This window comes from Hylaeus volcanicus, chromosome 7 (genome assembly GCF_026283585.1).
Source record: "Hylaeus volcanicus isolate JK05 chromosome 7, UHH_iyHylVolc1.0_haploid, whole genome shotgun sequence".
Lineage (NCBI taxonomy): Eukaryota > Metazoa > Arthropoda > Insecta > Hymenoptera > Colletidae > Hylaeus > Hylaeus volcanicus.
In genome coordinates this window covers 4,030,757-4,053,552 of record NC_071982.1, presented here as the reverse complement: position 1 = coordinate 4,053,552, position 22,796 = coordinate 4,030,757, and the positions used below count along the sequence as shown (strand labels likewise).

At 46.6% G+C, this 22,796-nt stretch overlaps 1 protein-coding gene across 3 annotated transcripts in view; it reads left to right on the top strand.

Annotated features, from left to right (window-relative positions):
- The window catches only part of LOC128879214 (optomotor-blind protein), a 114,224-nt gene that overhangs the window by 83,864 nt on the left and 7,564 nt on the right, over positions 1 to 22,796 (top strand). For all 3 annotated transcript variants that reach the window (XM_054128152.1, XM_054128150.1, XM_054128151.1), the window contains exons 5-6: positions 17,257 to 17,403; positions 18,722 to 18,798. In XM_054128152.1, coding sequence (XP_053984127.1) covers positions 17,257 to 17,403; positions 18,722 to 18,798 — 224 coding nt within the window. The remainder of the gene's footprint in view (positions 1 to 17,256; positions 17,404 to 18,721; positions 18,799 to 22,796) is intronic.

The following is a 22,796-nucleotide window of genomic DNA, read 5'->3' as shown; positions in this document are numbered from 1 at the left end:
TTTCCCTCTTCGCTCCGGACTTCCACCTCCCTAAGTCTCACGATCAGAAATCATCCAACTCGACACGTCGGCCACCACTCTAGGTCCCTCGATGCTAAAAAGAATCACCTCGACAGGGCTCCTACTCATCCCAACAGCCATATCCCAAGTCTGGCTCACTAGGGAGCAACGCCTAGCCGTCAAGGCAACATGAAAACGAGTCTGCGGTGCTCCGAGTGAATCCTCGAGCGAGTCTAACCCAGACTTGGCACTTCTTCTTGCCGTTTCTTGCGCGAGGCTCTGGGAGTGGCTGCGAGTCGAGCAACAGCCGCTTAATTACGCGGATTCCTCGCACAATCGCGGCTGGGAAAGGTGTGCGACGAGGCCGCCTCTTTGACGCGCGCCTCGCTCTTCCGGAAAGCTCCCTCTGACCAAGCTTTTCCGCGTCCCCACCCCTCTTTTCCCAACCACTGCCCCCTACCCCCCCGTGGTTGCACTCGAGGAACAGCACGCGGTTTTCCGTGACGCGCGTCTGAAAACGCGGTGAATGGCGAGTTGGCCGCGATTCCCGGATGAAAGCTGGCGAAAACTGACGTCACTAGGCTGGGCTCCTTCGCGGTCGGTCGGTTAAATCGGCTAGAGGGTTGAATGTGGCGGCGCGTCGCCAACCCTGTGTCTCGATTCGACCGAGTGATATATTCTGAAAATTTCGACGCGAGACTTCGTCTTCGTCGGCTGAATGCCGGAGAGGGGAAGAGTTTGTACTTTCTTTCTTTCGAGGATACTTTAAAGAAGTTTGAAAGCTTCCTTTTAAGGATCCCTTTTGGGGAGGGATCTTTGTTGCTCACAGGGGGGACTGACGAGCGTGAAATGACAGCCTTTTCTTTCACGGAGTCGCAAACCTGCCTGCGGAAGAAGTTCAGGTGATGGTCTTTTAAAATTTTTTTAAGGAAAACGCGATTCAGGATTTTCCAGAGACACCTCTGGCAGACTGAATTTAATCACTCAATACGTTGTAATCAATTGAAGTATATTTTATTTCATTTTATTTCGAAAGTCTTTTTTCTGTGAAAGAGGTGTGCAGCACGTTTCGCGTAATCTGTCCGTGTACTTTTTTAAACTTGGCGCCGATTAGATGGCGTGTTCCCAGGAGCGTCCTAACTTAAAAGCGGACAAATTCGCAGGCGAACGTCGGAATTGGCTGATGAAAGTCAACAATGGGAGGGAATCGCAGTGTATTGCGGTGGCTGCGCTGATGGATCGTGTCGGCCATATTGAAAAATGAGTTGAAATGATAAAATGCAATCTCGCGGCAGAAGAAGGGGGGCGGTTAATGGGTCCGCTTCGTCGGGACGGCTTCCTGCTTAACGCCGAGCCACTCGGCCACGTCCGCTCGTTCCCCAATTCGCTCTTTCCTTTCTCTCTCTCTCGATCAGCCCGCCAATCATAATTTCTATCAGAGCCACCTCCGGGTGACGATAGCCGACAATCACGAAATTGCCCGGACGCCTTTTGTCTCCGCTGCTCTCGTCACTCGGCCAATCTTGCCACGCGTTCCAACGACCGCTTCCACTTCGTTGTTCTCCTTCATTGACGGGGATTTCGCTCGGATTGGTGCACCGAACGCCCCCAACACAATTTCTGTGTTAAACACTTCGCCTCTAACCACCCATTTAGGATCATTAGCGTGCCGTTTCTTCTTGAGTTTAACTGACTTTTAGACACTTATTTTCATTATTTAGCTTTCTGTTTTATGGGAAATCGTTCTTTTCGAACAGGATTTACTGCAACTTTATGTTGTGCCCTCAGGCGGATTTTAAAGGATTTTGGGATATCGTGGGTTTCGGAGCGTTTAAAGAATTGGAATTCACCGGTGTTCGATGACTCCAGCGATGACGATCGCAACTCCAGCGATGTACTGTCAACAATGACTTTATTCAAAATGTACTCAGTTCTTCTTTTTACAAAGTGTTATCGTTTTTGTAATCTTCGTTGGCAATCGGGCATGACCATATATGGTCATGCTGCTAGGCGCGAGTGCTGCTAACTTGCAGTCCTCGCGTCAAAGTATGTCGCTGATTTCGGACATTCTTAACCGGGCATAGGCGGGTCGTTACCCGATTAGCGATGGTCGATCATATGTTGCAATATTCGTGCGTCAGGGCACAACATTTAAAATAAAAATAAATAACTGTATTCGATTTAAACTCGATTCATACGGTTTTATTCAATTATTCAATGACACCATGACATCTGCCAGCTTCCAAGGAGATTACCCTGTTGAAAACGTTAGCATGTCTGCCATTATCCTTTGGGGAGGTCAAGGAGCCACGAGCGGCGCCACCGTCTAACCTCAGTCGCCATGTTTACTAATATTCCATTAAAACAATTCAAGTATAAATCAGCAATAAAATAATGATACGTATAGCTAGGGAACTTGAATGATAAATCTAACTTTAAGAAGTCCTAACAAGAGAACTACGGCCAACTGGGCGACTAATTCTAAATTGTTTATAACAAGAAAAGTAAGTACTTCGAGCCAAAGTAAATACCTCTGCGGAGACAGAAACTAGTTAACTAAAGACTTGAATCCGCCTCGCGGGTAACTTTGAACGAACTTCGACACGCAACATGCGAGACATGACACACGTTCACCAACGAGGAAAATAAGTTTATAGCCTGATTTGTATCGTCTGAGAAATGTTTACATGCTCTCGTCGCTTTATCGCCTCTGTCTATAGAAGATTCCTATTTATAGAAAGCAGCGAATATTGTTCGTAGAATGTACAACGTAGAGGAAGGGGTTATTGTTCTCCATAAGCGTTCACCGCGAAGTTATTTCGAGATGGAAGAGTGAACCGGAAATCGATGCATGTGTAATTGCTTCTTACACTGTAGAGGCATCTCTGAATAAATAAAACCCCTCGTGGAACATGTAAAAATAGAGTACGTGGCCTGGGTAATTTTGTTTGGAAGCTGCAGTGATGACCTATTGAAGTTCGGCTTGTTGAGTCCCAGTTTACAACGGTATTTAAAGTTCGTGATATTTGAATCTCTAAGTAATGCAAATGAGGTTTCAGAAGGGGTTTAAGTGGATGTACACATGGCGAAGTTCGCAACAGTACCTACTTAAACTTCAATTGTTCCTCGTTTTCAGATTCTACGCAATAATGCAAATCCAAGATTCAAATTGTACGCAGGTGCCTTATAGACAGGAAAACGCACAGATCACGAGACATTGGGATGTCCAAGCATTTATTATACTTGATCTTTGCAATATGCGGACTATGGCACCTCGTATACAAGCTTCCAAAGAGGCTAGGACCCAATCTCTGAGAATCACATTGAAATTGTTTCTAGGTGCCTTATAGACAGAAAAACACCTAGATCACGAGACATTGGTATGCTCAACTATTTATTAGTACTTGATCCTCGCAATACGCGAACTATGACACCTCACGTACAAGCTTCCAAAGTGGTTCCGCCTGCAGAGCCTAGACTCTCGGATCCCCCACGTTCCCTGGATCGTCAATTCTCAACTGACATTCGTTCCCCTGCACACTAATCGCGAGTCAGCGTGCAGCAGATGCGTGGAATCTTGAGAAGTCGGGATTCAAGGAGCCGGAAATCCACGAATCGTGCAGTTCCGCGTAGCAGAGTGGCGCCAAAACGGGGCCCAGCGGAGATCCCCGGGCCAGACGTCTATATACCGCGCGGGAAATGGGAAGGACGGAGAGGGGCCTCATTATGTTTCGGTAATTGGCCGAATCCAGCGATGTTTTCAATTTGGTCAAAGGCGCCGCTTGTGCGAGGTCCGCGCTGGCGTAGGTGGACGGAAGGAGAGACGCGGTTGCAAGAAATACAGCACACGCGTCACGGGCTGAACGAGTCGAGGGAGACCCCCTTTTGCTGACTTTTGCGAATAAGCGGGGGGTGGGAAGCGGAGAAAGGCTGCAGAGATCCGTTTCTGTTGAGGCTCTTGAGTCCTCGGATGATATCCGAGTTGATAGGTTGGGTTGCTGTGGAGCTAGTAGGTTCTGCTTCCACAGCTACTTTTACAAAATGGCCGACACTTTGAGGAAGGTGCTTCGAGCCACCTCAAACGATCTTTGTACACTCAAGATTTTGATTATCTCGAGGCTCACCTGCCTTCTCTCAACATTGGCGTCTCGTTAGCTTCGAGATCATGGGTAATTGGATCCTTAATTGACATGGAACATGCGCTGCTACATTCCTGCTGTTTATCACGCTGAATTTATCAACAGAAGTCGATAATTTGCATCCAATCGGAGCCTAAACTGCGATCAGAAAGTCGAAACTGCTAGTGGCAACGCAGACTCCAGCCGACCTTCGAGTCTCTCGAAGAAATCCTTGCGTCGATCGTTCTGAAAGGGATTTTCTTGGGATCCTTCGGATTCCACGCGTAACCTTCATTCCGTGCTCACGGTTACCGTCGTCGGCCATTAGTCGATGCAATAATGGAACGAGGATTTCTTTTTAATTCAATCGCAACGACTACTGTTTTCACTTACGCCTCCGACTGGACACCTCGTCGCCAACTCCTAGCGATGGTATCGGCTGTACATTCAATATACTCCAAAGAAAACTTTACAAATAACATAAATCATTTGTTATGACACATTCACTGCAATTGTCCATCGTCCCAGGCCTCAAGAGTTACCGAAATACCAAAATTGTCGGTCATTTTGCAACCGTGACCTAGATCAGACCTTTTTCTCACTATGATCTACCCTAGATCTACTTGAGAACTCTTGACGGTCCAAATGAGAAACTTAGGCCTGAACACTACCTATCAAGGCATTGATCCCAAAGCACTGTGTTGAACAAACGAGTCCCCAACTTAGATCATCAGGGATCTCTGAACTAAAAATCTGTGGAGTTGTATAATCGACGGCTTCGTTGGCGGCGCAGCTGTTCCGAATTAGAGGCGCCTATAAAAAGGCCGGTTCTCGAGGAGAGCGGCGAATCCACGAACGCCAGGCGTCAGTCGGCTTTAAGAATCTTATCACCTCGGCCGAGGGTGATAATTAGATTTCGCGAACTGCCGTCGATTCGTCGAAAGCTGGCTGTTTGAAGTCCTGCGGCACGTCGAGTCGCCTCGGGGTTCGTTAAGCAGGGCGACTTTTCAATTAATGATCCGCGCTCGTCGATGTTGGTATTTTAGGAATACGGGAGCATGAGCTGGGCATTAGGGATGGGGATTAAGGGAATCGCGAGTTGCGTCGAATTCTGATAGGACGTGTTCCCACCTAACGTCGGCTGCTCAAGAAACGACGACGCCGACTGTGGGAAGAATTTAATGCAGCGCGCTGTAATGGCTGATGCAATAAAATCTGATCGTTGTAAGACATGTCATTAGCGGGATTATGTTATTTAGCCCTTGGGCATTAGGTAGCTAGGAATCTAGTTAATGAAAGAATGGAAGATGTCAAGCTACTGGGATGGTAGCACACGAGCAGTTTGAACTGAGGCCTTTATAAACGATTCGGGAAGCCCCAGACATTGATGGAAGCATAGATTAGTTCTTCCAAGTCAGTCACAAGTTCACTAGTAAGAAATATATCTCAGAAATTCTACATCTGGCAGCTTCGACTGGCCAACTTTTTATTTAGAATTTTCCCAAATGTCCCAAAGTCCACCAAGAATCTCAAAAAGATGCTAGAAATGAGAAACATCTATCAAAAATCCAGGAGCCAACAGTTTCCACCGGAAAGCTCGACCTGTCCTGTTTGCCCACCCCTTTGGCGAACACCCTCCGTTTCCTGGAGGACCGTGGGGACAGGGATTCGTTGATCGGACATCAGAGGGACCGCCGCGCAAACTCCATTAACGGACGCTCGGGCCACAGTCGGTGGAAAGGCGACTCCTTGCTGTTTGTCGTTTGAATGTTTTAGGACCTCGGGTACGACCGACTCACTTACTGCCTCCGTGGGAGACGGCAGTGTTTGCACGAATCGTCTCCGCTCCTACCGGGGCCCGGGCCTCTCGCGCTTCCTGGGACCCGCGGACACCTTTTGTGCCACTCCGCGGACGCCTCTGCAAACACGTTTAATTACACACGTCGGTTTCCCGCTCGTCGGCAGACTCCTGGACCGTCTACTGTCGCCCAAACCAGACGGAACCCGAATTCTGTTGTTCTATCGAACATTGTCGTCCTCTTGGGTGACAATGTTGGGAAGCGTAGGTGGACAGGTATGAGGATTCTTGGTACTTATACTTCAGCGAGACTTCTGAGTAACCTAGAGCAGATGAAACCTGAATTCGAGGCTATTTTTGTTTGTTAGAAAAGGACAGGGTGACTGGATGGTAAGGCAGAGGATCCTATAGGTAATGTAGAGCATTCTGTCGGTAATACTCGGTAATGTAGAGCACTGATTGATCGGAGGATTTATCGACAGAGTGTCCTCCATTGCCTACACAGAGTGATCTGTATTATCGACCACGAATTTTATGCTACCGAGGAAAATATACGTACAGGCATCGTTTCATTCGATTTAAAAGTAGATTTATAATATTTCGATCATCCTATTGGAAAAGAATCCTCCAAATGGAATATTAAGCCAACAATTTTCTTAAATTAAAAATTTGGTTTCCTAGATCGTAATCCAACATACATTTAATATTCCATTCCCTCGATTAGATAAATACGATTTCCCACGAGGAGCGGACATGTCGGCTATTGGTGCTGAGACGCAGGCATCTTTGCTTCGAGTTGTTGAGACAGATTGAGATAGAACGTTCTGATCTTTGAGGTTATCCGCGAGTCGTACGGGGTCACGGATACCATGGAACGATAAATCCGTGCCACGAAATACGTGGTGGGGCGAAAAAACGCCGCGAAGACGTGTCGACTGGCCCTCGAGCCACGGGGACACTTAATGCACGCGTCAGTTCTCGATATTTGCCCCTCCTATTTATCTTCTTTACGAGCGGCGGCTATCCATATTTACGATTTTTCGGACGATCCTTCTGGAAACCCGTGGCCCACTCGAAACGGACGCCTTGTAACTCTCTGTCAACGCTTTAATTGTTAACGAGCTTGCCTCGGCTTTTTCTTCGCTTGTCGGCACTATGGCCCTCTTTTTTTCTCGACTTTTTTTTTCTTAGGAAGAGATAAGTGAAGAAAGCGACGGCAGTTTTTGCATTTAAATGCGGAAGCACTATTTGTTCTTCATTTTTTTTTCGGAGTGCCTCTCTTTGTCGAAGAGTGGTAGGAATTAAATATTGTTAACGGGGACACTGTAAATAGGGCTGAGTTTACTATAGAACACGGTTTTCGTTTTCTCGTTAGATAGTTCAACTCCGCAGCGGCTATTAAAAATGGAGGGGGCTCGTATCTTCAAAGGAAAAATTTGATTTCGATAGACCAGTTTGAAAGTTGGCACACTTCGGTAATCGCGTTTATTTGGACCGTTGATAATTTGATAAAACGGTCGTAAATGTAGATATTTTATTTCTGTGTTTATTTTTTGCACTCCCATTAAATTTCCGACGAAACAAACTAATAAATTTCCACTTTGTATCAGCAAACAGAACTCGAACCAAAAATCGATACGTCGGGATCGCTGGTCAGCAACCACGGCGGAGAAAACATTTTTCCCTCGGCGGTTCATTTGTATTCCAAAAAACGACGCTCGATTACCGGTCACGGGGGTCGTCGGGGGTGGACAAAGCGGACTTGGGAACGAAGGGGGTGGTTCCGAGTCGCTCGCAGCATTCAGGTCTTCCCGTTCCTTCCCCTGTTTTCCGCTTTCCCCCCAAGCTCGTTTCTTTCCAGAGCTTGTCCTTCCTCTTTTTTTTTTTACGTTTGACCCTGTCAACCCGTGAAAATCACAGGGTTGCGGCATCTCGAGCGGAAGCCGCAGCTAAGGGTGTCGCCGCCGCGGCGGTAAGTTAAAAAGTAGAAGGAAGAAAGGTCCGATAATTGGTTTCAATCAGCACCATTGTTGGTCATCGGGATCCTTCGGGGTGACGGTGAGGGGGTGGGCACTGTTTCGAGAGGAAACTGGCCCTGGGAAATTGTTATGGAGATTCGGGTGCGATTAGGGAAGCTCCGTTTCGGGAGAATATTGCGCCGCTTTTGGCGTTTTCCCGACCGATCGTTCATGGAAATTGGACCGCTATTCGGCGAAGAACAGGAATTTTAAAAAAAATATTGTAACTTCCAGATCAGCAATTTCTCAAACTTAAAAATTTTGCTTGTAATATTAATGAATTGACAAATGATGGGAATAATAATAAAGGACTTTTTTCCTAATTTTATAGAGTCGGGAGAATTATGTGGAGAAAGTGATCGTTGCGTAATTCGGATCAACGGACGAGTGCGCAAGTCATTTATCTTGTTTGTCACCGCAGTTGATAAAGAATTTTTTTTTGCGACAGTCGCGGTTTTATAGAGTTATTTACCTCCGGTATCAGGCAAATTTGTAATTGATTAGCTAATGAGGAAAGTTTGAAAAGAAACGATTACACCAGCGCGCACAATACGAAGTGCACTCAGATAAAGCACGATGCTCTCTTAATGTCACCCGCGTACTAATTGCCCGGAGAAAGTTGATTACGCGATTTGCGTCGCAATTCGTGATTTTGCTCTCGGTTCGGAATGATATCGCGAATTAACACTTCTTAAATGTTAGTATTTTCCCGGATATAAATTTTGGCAATTTGAATCTCTCGCGCTAAATAACATTTCTCAAAAGAATTCAACTAGAAAGAAGTAAATCTCCTCCAATGTAAGAATTCCTTCCTGAGTTTTAAGCGATTCACTCTTCCTAATTCAAACCTAATACAATCCCAAATAATAAATTCGAATTTCCCGCGTGAAATTTGAAATAAAGAAATGTCTACACAGACACTTGGATTCAGGTGAAACGCTCCGTTTCTGTGCTCATGGAGGCCAGAATATCATAAATATCGCCAACCACCGAACGGAAAAAACCTCCTTCCCACGTCCATCGATGCCTCAAACGCAACCACCCCGTTAAATATTCCAGGACAGTTTCGTAGAGGGAAAAATTCCTGTTCCCGCGGCAGTATCGCTGGCAATTTCACACTTACCCCCGTCCCCCGTTTGCTCCCCACGGTATTTTCCATCTTTACCAGCGCGTTTCAGCGACGGAGAGACCCGTGCTGCCATCAAAGAGTATTTTTTTCCTCCTACCCTTCCCCAACCCCCCACACACCCCCTCCTCTTCCTGAGTCGACAGTTCTTTGTGAGCGGCCTGCTGATTTCCGTTTAACGTTTTCCTTCGTTGGATGTTATTTTCTCTCTCCTCGCTCCGGCTCGTGGAAATCGGCGATCCGCGACGATCCTCCAGCGGGGTGTTTCTTCTTCTTATTCTTCTTTTATTTATTTTTTTTTTTCAAAAGATGTCGCGGGGATATTCGACGATCGGGCGCTTTCCCTGCTTTTCGCTTGCTTTAGAAATTGCTTTCTTTCGCTCGTGTTTCCCCTCTTGCATTTTTTTTTCCTGCGGTGAAAGCGTTGGCAACAACGACCAGAGAGGGGGAAACGTTAACCCCCCTTGACGAGGGAGGGGGTAGGTTTTGCAATGTAAAATTTGTTTGTGAATTATAGACTTGTGCTTAATCTGAGGATGACTTAAGGTTAATGTATCGAGTCGAGGAAAGAGTAGCTTGTCTAAGACTGATAATTATTTATTATTTATTTATTTATTGCGTCGATAAACGTTCTTTTTAATGTTCTTGTTATTATCGAACGTTTCCGTGGCGCGAACATAAAGAACGAAGCGGTCAGAGAGGCAAAGTGAAACTAAAATTCTGTTTCGAAATCTAACCTCAAATAATCCTGCAGTTTAATCTATATTTCTTTCTCGATCGTCGAAAACTGAATCGAGTTCGATTGTTTTCGCAGGATTAACTCGTATCTATTGAAAATGAATTATGAAATCACAGTCATCCTCATTATTATTAATTTCCGCAACTGATTGGCTAATTAACTTATTTACCAATCCCAGTCTCCCCCCTAACGGGGACCAATCGAGTTAAGTAAACAGCTCGTGAACCGAACCCCATCTTCGAAGCAAAAACAATTGTTAGGCTCACTTACACGAACATATCGTTAAACGCATTTCAATTTCGCATGGTTACATTCGAATGGACATCCTTTCGTTGTGTAACACGAAACTAATAACAAACCAATAATAACGGTAATAATGACGACGATGATACTTCGCGTATCGAATCCCAGCTATTATCGGCGCAGAATCGCCTTTTGGACACCGTATTCCCCGAATAATTTACGAAGCCGATTTAAAAAGCCCGCCACGAGACATCGTCGGCCATTAGGCGACACGGACTCGTCCCCAAGTTAACGACGGAATTGCGCAGAAATGCTCGCCAGTGGCGAAACCGAGTTGAATGGGTCCACTGTGCGCGGTTAGATAAGCGTTATCGTCTTAACGCGGTTCTTTGATCATTGAATGAAAGTAAATCGGTATACTATCGCCGTGCGTTAACTCGACACCGACCTGGTAATTTACGATTAAGCGGGGCATCGATATACTGCCGAGGTGGACACCGCATTCCGCTTTAAAATATTCCATCTGCTCGCCGTGGCCTTTATCGCGGTTGATTGACACAACCTGCGATTGACCCGATCTACGGCCTTCCTCGATAAGCCTTCGTTCCTGACAGTTCGGTCGATGGATTCATTTATTGAACGGCAATGGTGGACCATGGAGAAAAAGTCTGTAAACGTGCCTACCACAACTCCTAAAGGTTGATACTTCGGGACACTGGCAATATTTTAAATCGAAACCTCGAAGTTTGATGGAGTCTACATGGACACACCTCCATCATTAAAATTGAAAATTATCGCTTGGATTTCGTGTTAGAGTCGAAGCCTCGATATCACGAGACGCTTTTCTTTCTATTAATCAGCACCTCGGAGGGATTAACAAGCGCGAAAGTTCCTCTGCCGGAAGCAAAAACATCGAAGAAACTGAGAAAAAGAAGTAGTCGCCAGAGGAAGGAGGATAGACGCCGGGTCGGGCGCGTTGGTTGGGCTGGGCGAAAGGGTGGCATGGAACAGTGCCGCCATCTCGGCAGGAAGCGGCAGAGGAGCGCAAGCAAGCAAGCAAGCAGAGGGTCCTCCGTATGTCGGGGGTGCGAGAAAGAAAAGGCGAGGCACACTGGCGACGGGGATGGAACGCGGAAGAGGAGAAGGAAGGAGGTGGACGTCCTGGTATCGACCGGCTGAAAAAGGGGTGGATTTTTCTACCCCTGGGCGGAGGACCAGCGCTGGGGGACGTGTTCTGGACTCGATTGCGACTGGCCCACCTCTGATCTCCTCGTCGAAGGAAAACGACCCTCCGGCACCCTCAACTTTCGCCCTAGCCGAGCTTCTGCGAATTATTCTCGCGAATTTTCTTGGCTTTCTTCGATCCTTTTTCATTTTTCATTTGTTTACTTAACCCAGTCCCGCGGGGAGTTAACCTCCATTCGCGTTTTTATTGTGCTTTCATTTTTTGTTTCATTAATCCAGTTCCACCGTGTAGTCAACCTTTCATTTTGGAAATATCATTTCGCTTTTAATCTTGTTGACGTTGTTTCATTTGTTCCATTCATCCATTTTTATTGGATGCTTAACCTTTCATTCTTATTCACGTTACACTGTTATTTACTAGTTCGATCTATTTTCAACGAAGGCAGGAAGCGTTAGAATTGGCCGCGTAAAAGATCAAAGCGAAGTTTCCGGGATCGGCGTACTTGGAATCGTAAATGTCGAACAAAGAAGGCGAATTCGGCAAACGTCGTCGTCATCAACGAAGTCAAAATCACAGGTCCCGACACTCTCACGCGAATGTCGTGGCAATCTCGGCTGAATAGAAACAGCACAACTACTCGGAAGCGACCGTTTATCGGGTCTAACAAACTTTGACACTAGCTGGCCAACCGATTCCCCGGAATCCAATTAATCCCCGGATCGGATCTAAGTTCGCCGAAGCGGCGCGTGGGAGCGCAGTGGCGTCTCTTCGCGAGTCTTCTCCGAACCAATTACAGGCGTTGCTGTATCGATGACATCACGCATAGAAAATCACATTTCCGACAGTACAGAAGCGATAAAAAGTACGCTGCTCTTTGAAAGTTCGGAATGCCCGTGAATTTCTAAAGAAATAGAGTGTATTTTGTGCAAAAATATCCTTTGATCGTAAAAGCCATGATTGAATTAGATCTTTTGTGAGAATAAGGTTTCGAGAATCTTATTTACTTCCAGTTATAGTTTTTTCTGTTTTTGTCACACGTTTAGTTTGTCTTTTAACAAATCTCGAAACCTAGATTAAAATTCCAAAGTAAAACTCGAACTACTTCAATTTCCTCAAGGGATATTAATTTCCACGACGACCGTAAGTCGTTTCGTTGGCCAGAATCGCGAGCATCGTCAGATCCGACGAAGGACGAGCACGACGATGAAGAAGAAGTAAGCAGAAGAGAGGGAAAGAAATGGATCCTCCGGGGTTTCTCTGCCACTTACTCGGCCGGAAGCTAATTGGCCCGAATCGAGGGTGGCTTTTCCATCATCCGGTTCACGGCATTATGGCCGACTCGCACGTGAGCGGGCCGACCAATGGGAACGCGAGTCGATGCACGAACGACCGGGAGGAACTGCTTCCAACGATGTTCTTCGCCTTCCTTCCTTCGGCCTAATTTCTGATGGCCCTTCCCCGGATGGTTGCCGATAAAACGCGATGGGAGCTCGATAAAGGTGTCGAGGGTTGCGAGGAGTACCGTGCGCTCCGCAGGCCATTGCTGTTTTTGCTCTTATTCCTCAGGGACTCAGCGTTGGTGCGCCTTGAGATCCCGAAGAATAACTGGGCCGATGTTTGTTCTCGAGATGTTAATTTGGGAGTCCCAGGTAGACTCTACGTGAAGTCCTTGAAGAGCTTGGTTTATAGTCCTTGAGACTCGCATATTCAAATACTTGAGTATTCGTCTGGTCAAGAAATTTTTTTTATAAGTAACAGAGAAATGGACACGCGAATGATAAAGTATACGAATATTTGAACCGCTCGACTAGAAAATTCGCAAAGTAGTCTCCGTTCTCGATCGAGCAACCGACCAGCGTCGAAGACGACCGAATCGAGCGCAAAGGAATTCCACGGCGCTCGGAATTCCTCCGTGCACGCGCATCCCATCGCGAGGTTCGTTCTAAGCGAGTTGTTTGGCCAACTGATCGTACAGAAGGGCAAACAAGTCTCTCGGCCGCGAAGGGGTTTGCCGGGCTCCAGGTCGACGTCATCGACGACTCCTTTTCCGCGCGGAAACTCGCGCTCGACGAAAGAAGCCAGCCGGCGAACAAACGGGAGACAAAGAAGAGCTCTCCTTCCCTCCCCCTGCTCCCTTCGTCCCGCCGCGCCCCCTGGCCGCCACCTCGAGGCGGCCCTTTTCACTTTGAGGGTTAAGAAGTTAGCTGATGGTTCGAGGATTACTTAGACTCCGTACATAAGGCAACTGTGCGCGGTTAGTTTGCGGTGCACACAGCCTCTGAAACCCACCGGAGTGCTTCCTTCTTTCCCTCTTTTTACGTTTCGTTCTCCCTTTCGTTTTTCTCGCGAGCTGCCTGAACTTCCTTCGTCGGTTTCGCTTTAATAAGGGCTGTTCCGCGTTTCTTACCGCGGTTTCTCGCCGTCCCGCTTTGTCCGCAGTGAACTCGAGCCCCCCCCCTGGAGCTTCGGACCTTCCTCGATTCGGATTTCCGCGATTCAAATTTCCCGCCCTCGAGACGAGTCGTCAGATTTAGGAGTCCGGTTTAGTGTCGTGGCGGCAAATTAATTCGAAATGAGAATTCTTCGCGACTAAAATCCCTCGAGAGACGCTTCGTAGCCTCAGCGATTCCAGAAATAAAAATTCGGTTCCAAAGAATCTTTCTAACCTCCCGAAATTCAAGAATCTACATTCTCGGATCAACGGTGACTAAAATTCCTTTTGAAAAGGACTCGATTTGAAAGAACCCTGATGTCTACTACAAAGTCGATCGATTTCCCACGAAACAACCCCACCGCCGTACAACTTTCAAGAACGTTCGAACGTCGCAAAGTCAAGAACTAAGGAACTCCGAGCGGTCGGCGGAAATCGAGAGAGCCAGGCGCCGAAACGACTTCAGCAGCGCATATATACGTATCGTGCCGCGTGAATTGGCCGTGCAGATAACAGGGTAGAGGGACAGTGGGGGGAGAGAAGGAGGGTAGGGGAGGCAAGAGGGGGTCAGCGGAGAGAGGGGATGGAGGAAAGTGAGAGAATATCCTGGCCGACACAGAAGCCGACGCTGCTAATGACTCTGTCCGCGGTAATCTCCGGGTGTTATCTGTCCTGGCTACCTGGGGCCCACCTACTTCGAATCACGAAGCTGCACACGCTTCTACCTCGTTTCCCGCCGATCGCCCGGCGTTCCGACGCGCGTCTCCTCTCCGCATCGCCTGAGAATGGAACCGTGGAGGATGAAACGAACACCGGAGATACCGAGCGACTCCGGATTGGGGGCTTTCAAGTTTCGTCGGTCAGCAGATCGGATTCCTTTTGCTTACCGCGAGATGGAATTCGTTGGAGGGGGGTCTCGAGGGGGACCGGTCGAATATTTTTCGCGTCGAATGGAATATTCATCGTGTGGGGATGGTTTGTTCTTGTCTTTACTAATCCTTTGTACTCGGATGTCCCCTGCGATGGGACGTCGTAAGTAGACAACGAGGAATCCCCGGTCCACCCAGCGTTTGTCGCGGTGGAGCAGGCTCCGATTAGGCTCCGGAGAAGTACTAATTGCTCCGATCGTCTTTCCACATATTTTCCACGGCGCCGGAGGCGTGTCGAGGCCGAAAGTCCAGGAGAAAGGGGATAGCGCGCGCGCGCGCAGACAGAGAGGCATTCGGCTTTGATAGGCTAATGACAAACGCCTAGATTGGCCGGCTTATCAGTCGAGCAGCGCTAATTATTTCTCCTTTGTGCGGAGCCGCGCATAATGGCGACCGCCGCGGGCCGGCAGCTTCTCCCGTACGATCGCGATTTCCACGTACGACCGCCGACTGCGTTTGTCTGCGTTTTATTTATTGCCAGATCGAGAGGGATCCACCGGGGGCGCGGATTGGACACCGTTTCTCTCTTTGCTCGGCGTTATCGCGGCCCCACGGACCTTTGCCCTCTTTCTCTGCCTCTCGTTCGCCCCAGACCTCCGCACGAGCGTGTTTTCGAGGACTTTGGTTTCCGCGGTTGCCCCAGTCTTTCCGCGATCCTTTGTTTCGAGTACGCAGTCGATCGACTGTCTTTGTGAGATGATTCAGGGTCGTGGCTTCTTGGCCCTAGGAGGGAGTAGGTGAGGATAAGCTGTCTTGGAGTCATGTTCGTTTATTTGTTAGGGGTGGCCATTGGCTATAACACCTAAGTCCTGGAGTCTTCAGGGTGCTAGCTTCCGCTACTTATTCTTGACATTCCTCGTGTTGCTCGGGTCTCACCCATTTGGGGAAAGCGTAGCGAATCAAGAGGTGTCAGGTGACTCTCTTCGGACAGGGTATGCGTCTTTTTTTTTTCACTTCTACTGCCCAGTTTGGCTGACCCGTCGAAGAGCAAAATTATTTGCAGATTGTTTGCCACGATGGCGACGAGTCGGGGCTTCCCCATTACGAAAATTCCGCCGCGTAATTACCGTAATTCCACGGCGGAATGTAGATTTATCGAGTAGCCAGCGAAGGCACATCCATTGCTCGATGGAATGTCCCGCGCAATCTTGCGAGCTGCTACTGCACCGGTGCATTTGCATCGCGCGGAAGACTAAAAGCGAATCAATCGTTTTGTTTTCCTTGGGCCGCTCTCAAAGTGTTCGCCATTAAAAACGAAGATTGCGGCCACCTACGCCGCCGTGGCCTCTTTGAAAGAATCCTGCGTATATTCCTTTTACCGACCCCTTGCGTTCGACTTTGATTAACCGATTCGCAACTTGGAAGCAAAGCGGACTTGAATCTTGAAATTGAAGGATTTGGTACTGGACAAACGGCTCCGGAATTGTCAAGGCGACCTGAAAATTAAAGAAAGGGGTTAAAGTGTTGCGAAGATAACCTCAAAATTGAGGGAGTGATCAAGATAAGTTAAGGTTAAAGAAAAGGATTAGTTTAGAGTTTGAATATTTCAAAGCTGGGGAATTTCTACTTTTGGGAATATAACCGCAAAATTGGTGGAGTGATCAAGATAATCTAAAATAAATGAAAAGTTTACAGTTCGAGTATTACAAAACTGGGGAATCTCTAATTTTAGGAATACAACTTCGAAAGGGGAGCGGGTGATTCTCCGATGTACGGGAAGATAACCTCAAAAATGGAGAAACGGGTGATTTCCCAAGATAACCGCGAATCGTCATCGTCGCGCAGAGATATTAAAAGCGAAAAGAAAGACGAAGTTTAGTAAGAGTTTACGAGCTCGAGAGGCGAGTAACGTAACCTGGGCACCAATTATGCCACTCCGCGAAATAATTGCCTCGATCCATACTGCGCTTTCCGGGGATGCCACGAGCACGATAAACTCGTACTAGAGTTCGCATCTCTTCTGCCTTTGCTTCTCTTCTCGTGGTCTTTTTCGTCAAGCTTGGCTTGTTAACAGCGGCCCACGATGCATAATACATTAGCTGACCGCTAGACATTTTTCTGCTCTACGTTCGCGACACCTTGCGCAGCTTTTATTCGCATGGGAGTCGATTGAATACGCCTGGGGATGTATCAGCATCCATTCTAGCGATGTATTCATTGTGGGCCGACGCTGAAGTAATTTGCAAGTAACATCGACTATGGCTGCGAGTGTTAACGAATTATCGAGTTTCTTTAGTGTAACAAAAATGCATTGCATAATTTTCTAATCTGTAAATATCTTTAGAGGTTTAGAAACTCTATCCTTAACTCTCAATTTCGTTACTTAAGGCACTAACAAGAGAATAACCTCGTATGTTCTTCTTTCGGTGTGAAAAATATTGATAAATTTTTGAAATCTTAATGTTCGTAATGTCAAGCTAGATTTAGAGGTTGGAAAGTCTACAAATTTGCACAGTAACAGTGTTGCCAGTACAGTGACGTTACGTTACGTAAATTACTCGAGTTTGACGAGCACAGTGTCTGTCGCCAATATGGCAGCCCCGATGTCATCGAATCGTGACTAACAGCCAGTCGATTTCCCGAAAAGAGAAGATAGAGGAGAAATTGCGAGGATGAGCTCCGCCCGTGAAGCAGTCTGTCCCAATATATGCTCGCCTGATTTTTACAGACGATATTGAACTCGATGCACAAGTACCAACCGAGGTTTCACCTGGCGAGGGCCAATCACATCTCGCAGCTCGCCTACTCGACGTTCAGGAGTTACGTTTTCAAGGAAACGGAATTCATCGCGGTGACCGCTTATCAGAACGAAAAGGTGAGTGAACGTTCCTATTCTCTAATTAACTGATAAATAGAGAGGGGTTAAGTTAGGTTATTAATCATACAGCTGGAAAATGGACCAATTCGAATCCATGATTTTACTTTTGGACATTTTACAAACACAGGAAAAGTTTCTAAACTGGTATTGTTATCTGCATCTCTCGTTGCCACACAGACGCGTGTACCTCGAGGTGTTTTATGTTATTAATTCCACCATTAGAGTGCATCGAACTGTTGAATATTAAATAGCGTTACAACGCGTAGAATCGTCGGGAGTGTACTTGTGTTAATCAATGTCTCGTTCCATTATTCGCCCAGGAAGGTGTGGAGTGTAACAAGTTTACCTATTTTTTCACTGGCAGCTTGTTAATTATCGAGTCATTACCATCGTTAATTACCCAAGTTTAGCTAGACATAGCAACTGATTAATTGCGTTAATTGCAAACAGCCGTTGTAGTATCATTTCAGACGCAACCGTTTGTTTACGGAACAGTAGCCTCGAATAAAAATAACGGTTAGGTAAATAATGATTAAAAACAGAAACAAAAGATGTTCGAGAAACGATTTGTGAAATTTTCAGGGCGGCCATGTTTGGCGAGAAACGAGGACAAACGAACGGTTTCCTTTTTTGTCGGTCGAGTTAATTAAAATCCCCCTTCGTCGATGGGGCCAAAAGGGTTCGGGGAACCACCGTGGTTCCCGGTACGCATTATTTTTGATGTTGCATGCGCTCAAAAGGGGCCCCTTGTCTGGATTTTTCGTCGTGCGATTCCCTCCCCACTCGCCCTTCGTTATCGCCGCTCCTTCTCGGTATCTGCGACCGGAAGAAGGATCTCGTTTCTGTGGATCTTTTTGAGCCGGCTGACGCCTTCTGCGTTTCGTGTAATCGAAAGTCAGCTCGATTCGTGGCACCGTCGCTTCATCGTAACTTGGCCCATAAAATGGCTTCCATCTTGGAATTAAGATGTTATAATTAAATAATACATATTGTAGGATTCGGGGCAAAATGGTGGTGCAGAATTACAGTTAAACTATTGTTGTGTTGCGTATCGTAGTGGCTCCCATCGGCGGTATTATATTAAATTAGCTAACGCGCCAAATTCAATATTGTATAGTTGTGTAAATCACTCGCTTTAAAACAAATGTTAAAACTAAATTAACGTTTAACTGTTCAATTTACCGATGTTCAAGGATTCAAGTTTGGGAAAATATATAAAATGCTGGATTTCTTGTAATTTTTTGAAGAGGTTAGATAGAGGTTGCATTGACTCGTGACGATTATTGACATTCATTGAAATTTGTTTATGTTGCAGATCACCCAGCTGAAAATCGACAACAACCCGTTCGCGAAAGGATTCCGGGACACGGGCGCGGGGAAGCGGGAGAAAAAGTGAGTATCGCTTTCAAAACTTTGTCAAACACAAAACCACGTAAAGAGCCTCCATGAAAAAGGTTTGCGATTTCTCTGTCGCAAATGATAGCCACGTGACCCTCACGTGACGGTCACATGACGATCATGTGACGGTCACGTGAGGGATAACTAGTTCCATTCCTTTTTTCATGGCGGCTTTAAAAACTTCTTTGTCAGAAGAACAACACCGACAAGAGTGCTATCAATTAAAATACTATCGAAATACTTCCATGGAAATTAACAAAAAAAAAAAGAAACCCAAACTTGCCCAAGTTCCCACAACAGGACCCATACAGGCAGAATCCCGAAAGCCGTGGAAACCCCTTTCCCGGCCACCCCTATGAAACAAAAACCAATTCGCAGGCATGTCTTCGAGGTCGACCTAATTGATCGCGGAGCATTTTGGGGATCTCTCCCCTCGATCCGCGCTATTAAGGTCGACGTATCGACCTCAGGGTCAGCCCCCAGGGCCTGGGGTTGGTTTCACGGGGCTCATTTGCACCCCGAGCGGCCGCTAGCATCGTCCATTTGTATTCAATATCGCGGGTTTATGAGCTTATGTCAGCGAGGGTTCGCCGCCGCATCGAGAGACCCATTTCAATTTCATTGGTCGCGTTCGCGGGGAGTGGCAGGGGGGGGAGGAGGGGGGACCCGTGGCTCGAGTGGATTCTGACGAGGTTAAGTTGCTATGCATAGGTCTCGTGCCGCCCTCGTTAACGTTGCTAATCCTCGTTATACGCACTCATCGGCGACCCAAAGCCCATGTAAGCTCTGCCAATTTGCCTACTCGCGTACGGCATTAGTGGATATTTCAGGTGCGGTGACTGCGATTCGTGAAGACATCTAAGTGGAGGGGGGTTGGCGGGAATTCGTTTGGGGACGCTTTCCGATCGTTTAGCCAGGTGATTTTGGGTTGTATCCTCGCGAGTGAGTGCCTTCGGTCAACTATCCTCTTGGCTGAAAGGTGATTCTCCTGGCGGATCGGGAGTTTGGTGATCTACCTACAATTTCAGCTCGCAGGTTAAAGCGCCACGAGTGCTATAATTAGGGTTACTGTAACGATATGTAATGTATGTATAAAATGGGGAAAATAACTCCACTATTTTTCCAGACTACAAATATTCCGTGCAGAATTCGCTGGGTCCTTTTTGGGGATGGGACAGTACCTTAGATGAAAGCTGAGAAAGGGGGTAGGGCTGGGTTCGAGAAAATTCTTCTGACCTACAATTAGCTCACAGATCAAAGCACCATAAGTGCTATATTACTATAACAATATTCTCTATTCAAATCATTCACTAAGCCGTTTTTGGGGTTGGAGACACCACCTTAGATAAATGATGTGGGTGGGTGGGGGGGGGGGGGGGGAGGAGGCAGGGTCCGAGAAAATTCCGCGGAAATTGAAGCGACGGCCGGATAAAGAAAGGGCGAGGTTAATCGAGAAAATATGCAAAGCAGGGGGCGCGTCGTGGCGCCGCCTAATTAGAATAAGGGTTAGTTTTGGCTTATGGTTTCGGTTAAGGGTGGCCGGATCCCATCAGGAAGCCGCAGAGGAACGGGAGATGGTGCCGCGAGAGGGGGCAGAGGGAAGTAGCGGGGTTGGAACATAGCCAATCATCGGATTAGCATACTGATGCTCAGGGGCGGCGCTGTCGTTAGCGTGAAGGGTGCCACTTGGCGGCTTTGAATTTTATATCGCCGCTACAGCCAGTAACTGGCGCATAAAGGGCGCCTTTGTGGCGGGGAGGTTGACTTCTGTCGACTCAGGCCTCGTAGTTTTTTCTTTTTTTCTCTTTTTCGACGAGAATGTTTTAGAACATTATTATGGTTTGCTTTTAGTTCTTCCAGGGTCTTCGAAAATTTAATTTTCAAGTCCTCTGCTGCTTCGTTTTCCGTTCTTCGTTGTTGCATTAATTTTTTGTTCGTAATTAATCGCGGCAATGAACGTCTGACGTCAAAGAATTGTTGCGCAAAGAACCTAACCTAAAAAATGAATAAAATATTTGTCACTAGGTGGCTGCAGATAAAGAATCGAACAACCTAGCAAGAATAACAAGAGATGAGACAGATGAACAAAATAGAGATTAAATAAATGGAATAGAAATAAATTTAAATTCATCACGAATGATCAGGAATTAATATGTGAAAGCAGAATAGTTAAATAACTCGTGGCCATCTGGTAAATTCGACACGGGATGGTCGCACGTCAGGGTTCACCGTCGTACGTCGCATTATTTCGTCAACTTTTTAACAAAGCGGGTCGAGTCACGACACGTAACACCACTCGAGTGTGTCGAGTCGATTCGTCATGCCGCTTAAAAAGAAAGTTTTCCGGGGAAAAAAAGGAGGATAGCCACTGCTTGCTTCGACACGGTTCATCGTCACGTCATATATCACCGAGCACTCCGGAACTTGTCGCTACGAAGTACTGACACAATCAATCTGCTTGTGGGACCATGTCCACTGGCGACGTCATTAATTATCACGGTACCCTGTATGCATTCCGCATTCAAAGATTGATAATAATTCTAGTATTTTTAATTGAAATACATCATAGAAATTAATCGGGAAAATACTGTTTCTATTTAGGAAACATTGAGGTCGATGCTATCCTCGCTTTGCATGTCGATGTTGACACGCGTACCACCATTGAATAGCCGCTACGTACAATAACAATATTAAATGGATTTCCACCTCGTATTATAATTGGTAATTAACTGTTACGTTCGTCGATAACGAAATATTTGTCCCTTATTGCAGCAATCCGATTGTTGATTATTGCACGTTTACGTATATCCGATTCCCATGTGCTATGGTAATCCCCGCAGCCAGTAAATATTGATATTTATCACTGGTGGCTATCAGTTTCCCTAATTTTCGTGTCAGAATTATTTCATGTGCACCTATTTTCAACGTAAACAACAATGATAATAATAATAACAATAACAATAATAATAATACATTGCGTCAACATCCCATATCGTAAAATTAATAAACAATGGTAGGAAAGTAATAAATAAACACAGAAATAAATTGCTGAAATTGTTCAAAAAATCTTACATTACTCTATTTAAATGCTCGCCCCCGAAAGTATTTAGAATCAATCCCCAACTAGTAGCTCCGACAACTGTCAGAGATGAGCAAGCACGAATCCTAGCAATTGGGGCGCGGACCCCCCAATTCCCCCGCTCTGAAATTCTCCTCAAATCGTCCCACGAGGGTGCTCGTGCGGGTTGTAGAAAAAGAAGGTTTGAAGTAGAGTCAAAGGTCCCGTATAATTTCGCCATAATTATGGGACGTCTAGGTTGCTCATCGAGCAGGAGATGTCGCTTCATCGATGATCGACGTTCAGACAGAATGAAAATTCAGCCTTTGACGTTCGACTATCGGTGTCATCCCACCCCTGCCTCATCCTCGAGGATTTATAATCACCCCTTGAACCCTGCGTCCTCCCCCCGGGGGGCCGCTGTGACGGCGCAACGAACGGGGTTTTTTTGTTTCCGCACCCCCACCTCCCGCCCCCGGTCGTCCCTGAATGCGCAGCGTCGAGTGCCGCGCGCAGAATCATTCCCTATGAAATTCTTCGGGGCTGATGATTCGCGACGAACTGTCTTAACGGATCGTTGGCAGCCAAGTTTCCTTCCGACGCGGTATTGTTGTTAATTAAAAACACGGAAGGGGGTGTACTGACGCGTTGCTGCTCGAAGGGTGGCTACTTCAATTTCTTTGTAGGGAATTTTAATAGGAGATGGATGTTGCTTTTTTTATTTTACTTGGTGCTTTGGAACGTGCATAGTTTGACTGGTTAGAAAAGTCCTCTGGGTGCGTGGCCTGGAGTGGGGATGGATAGTGAGAATTAGAATGAACCTGCGAGATAAAACGTAGAATCGCCTAGCTATTCAGTGGATCATTTCATTTACTGCTCGAGAGCATCTATAGTTTGACAATTAAAGAAAGTCCCCTGTGGGCGTGGCCTGAAC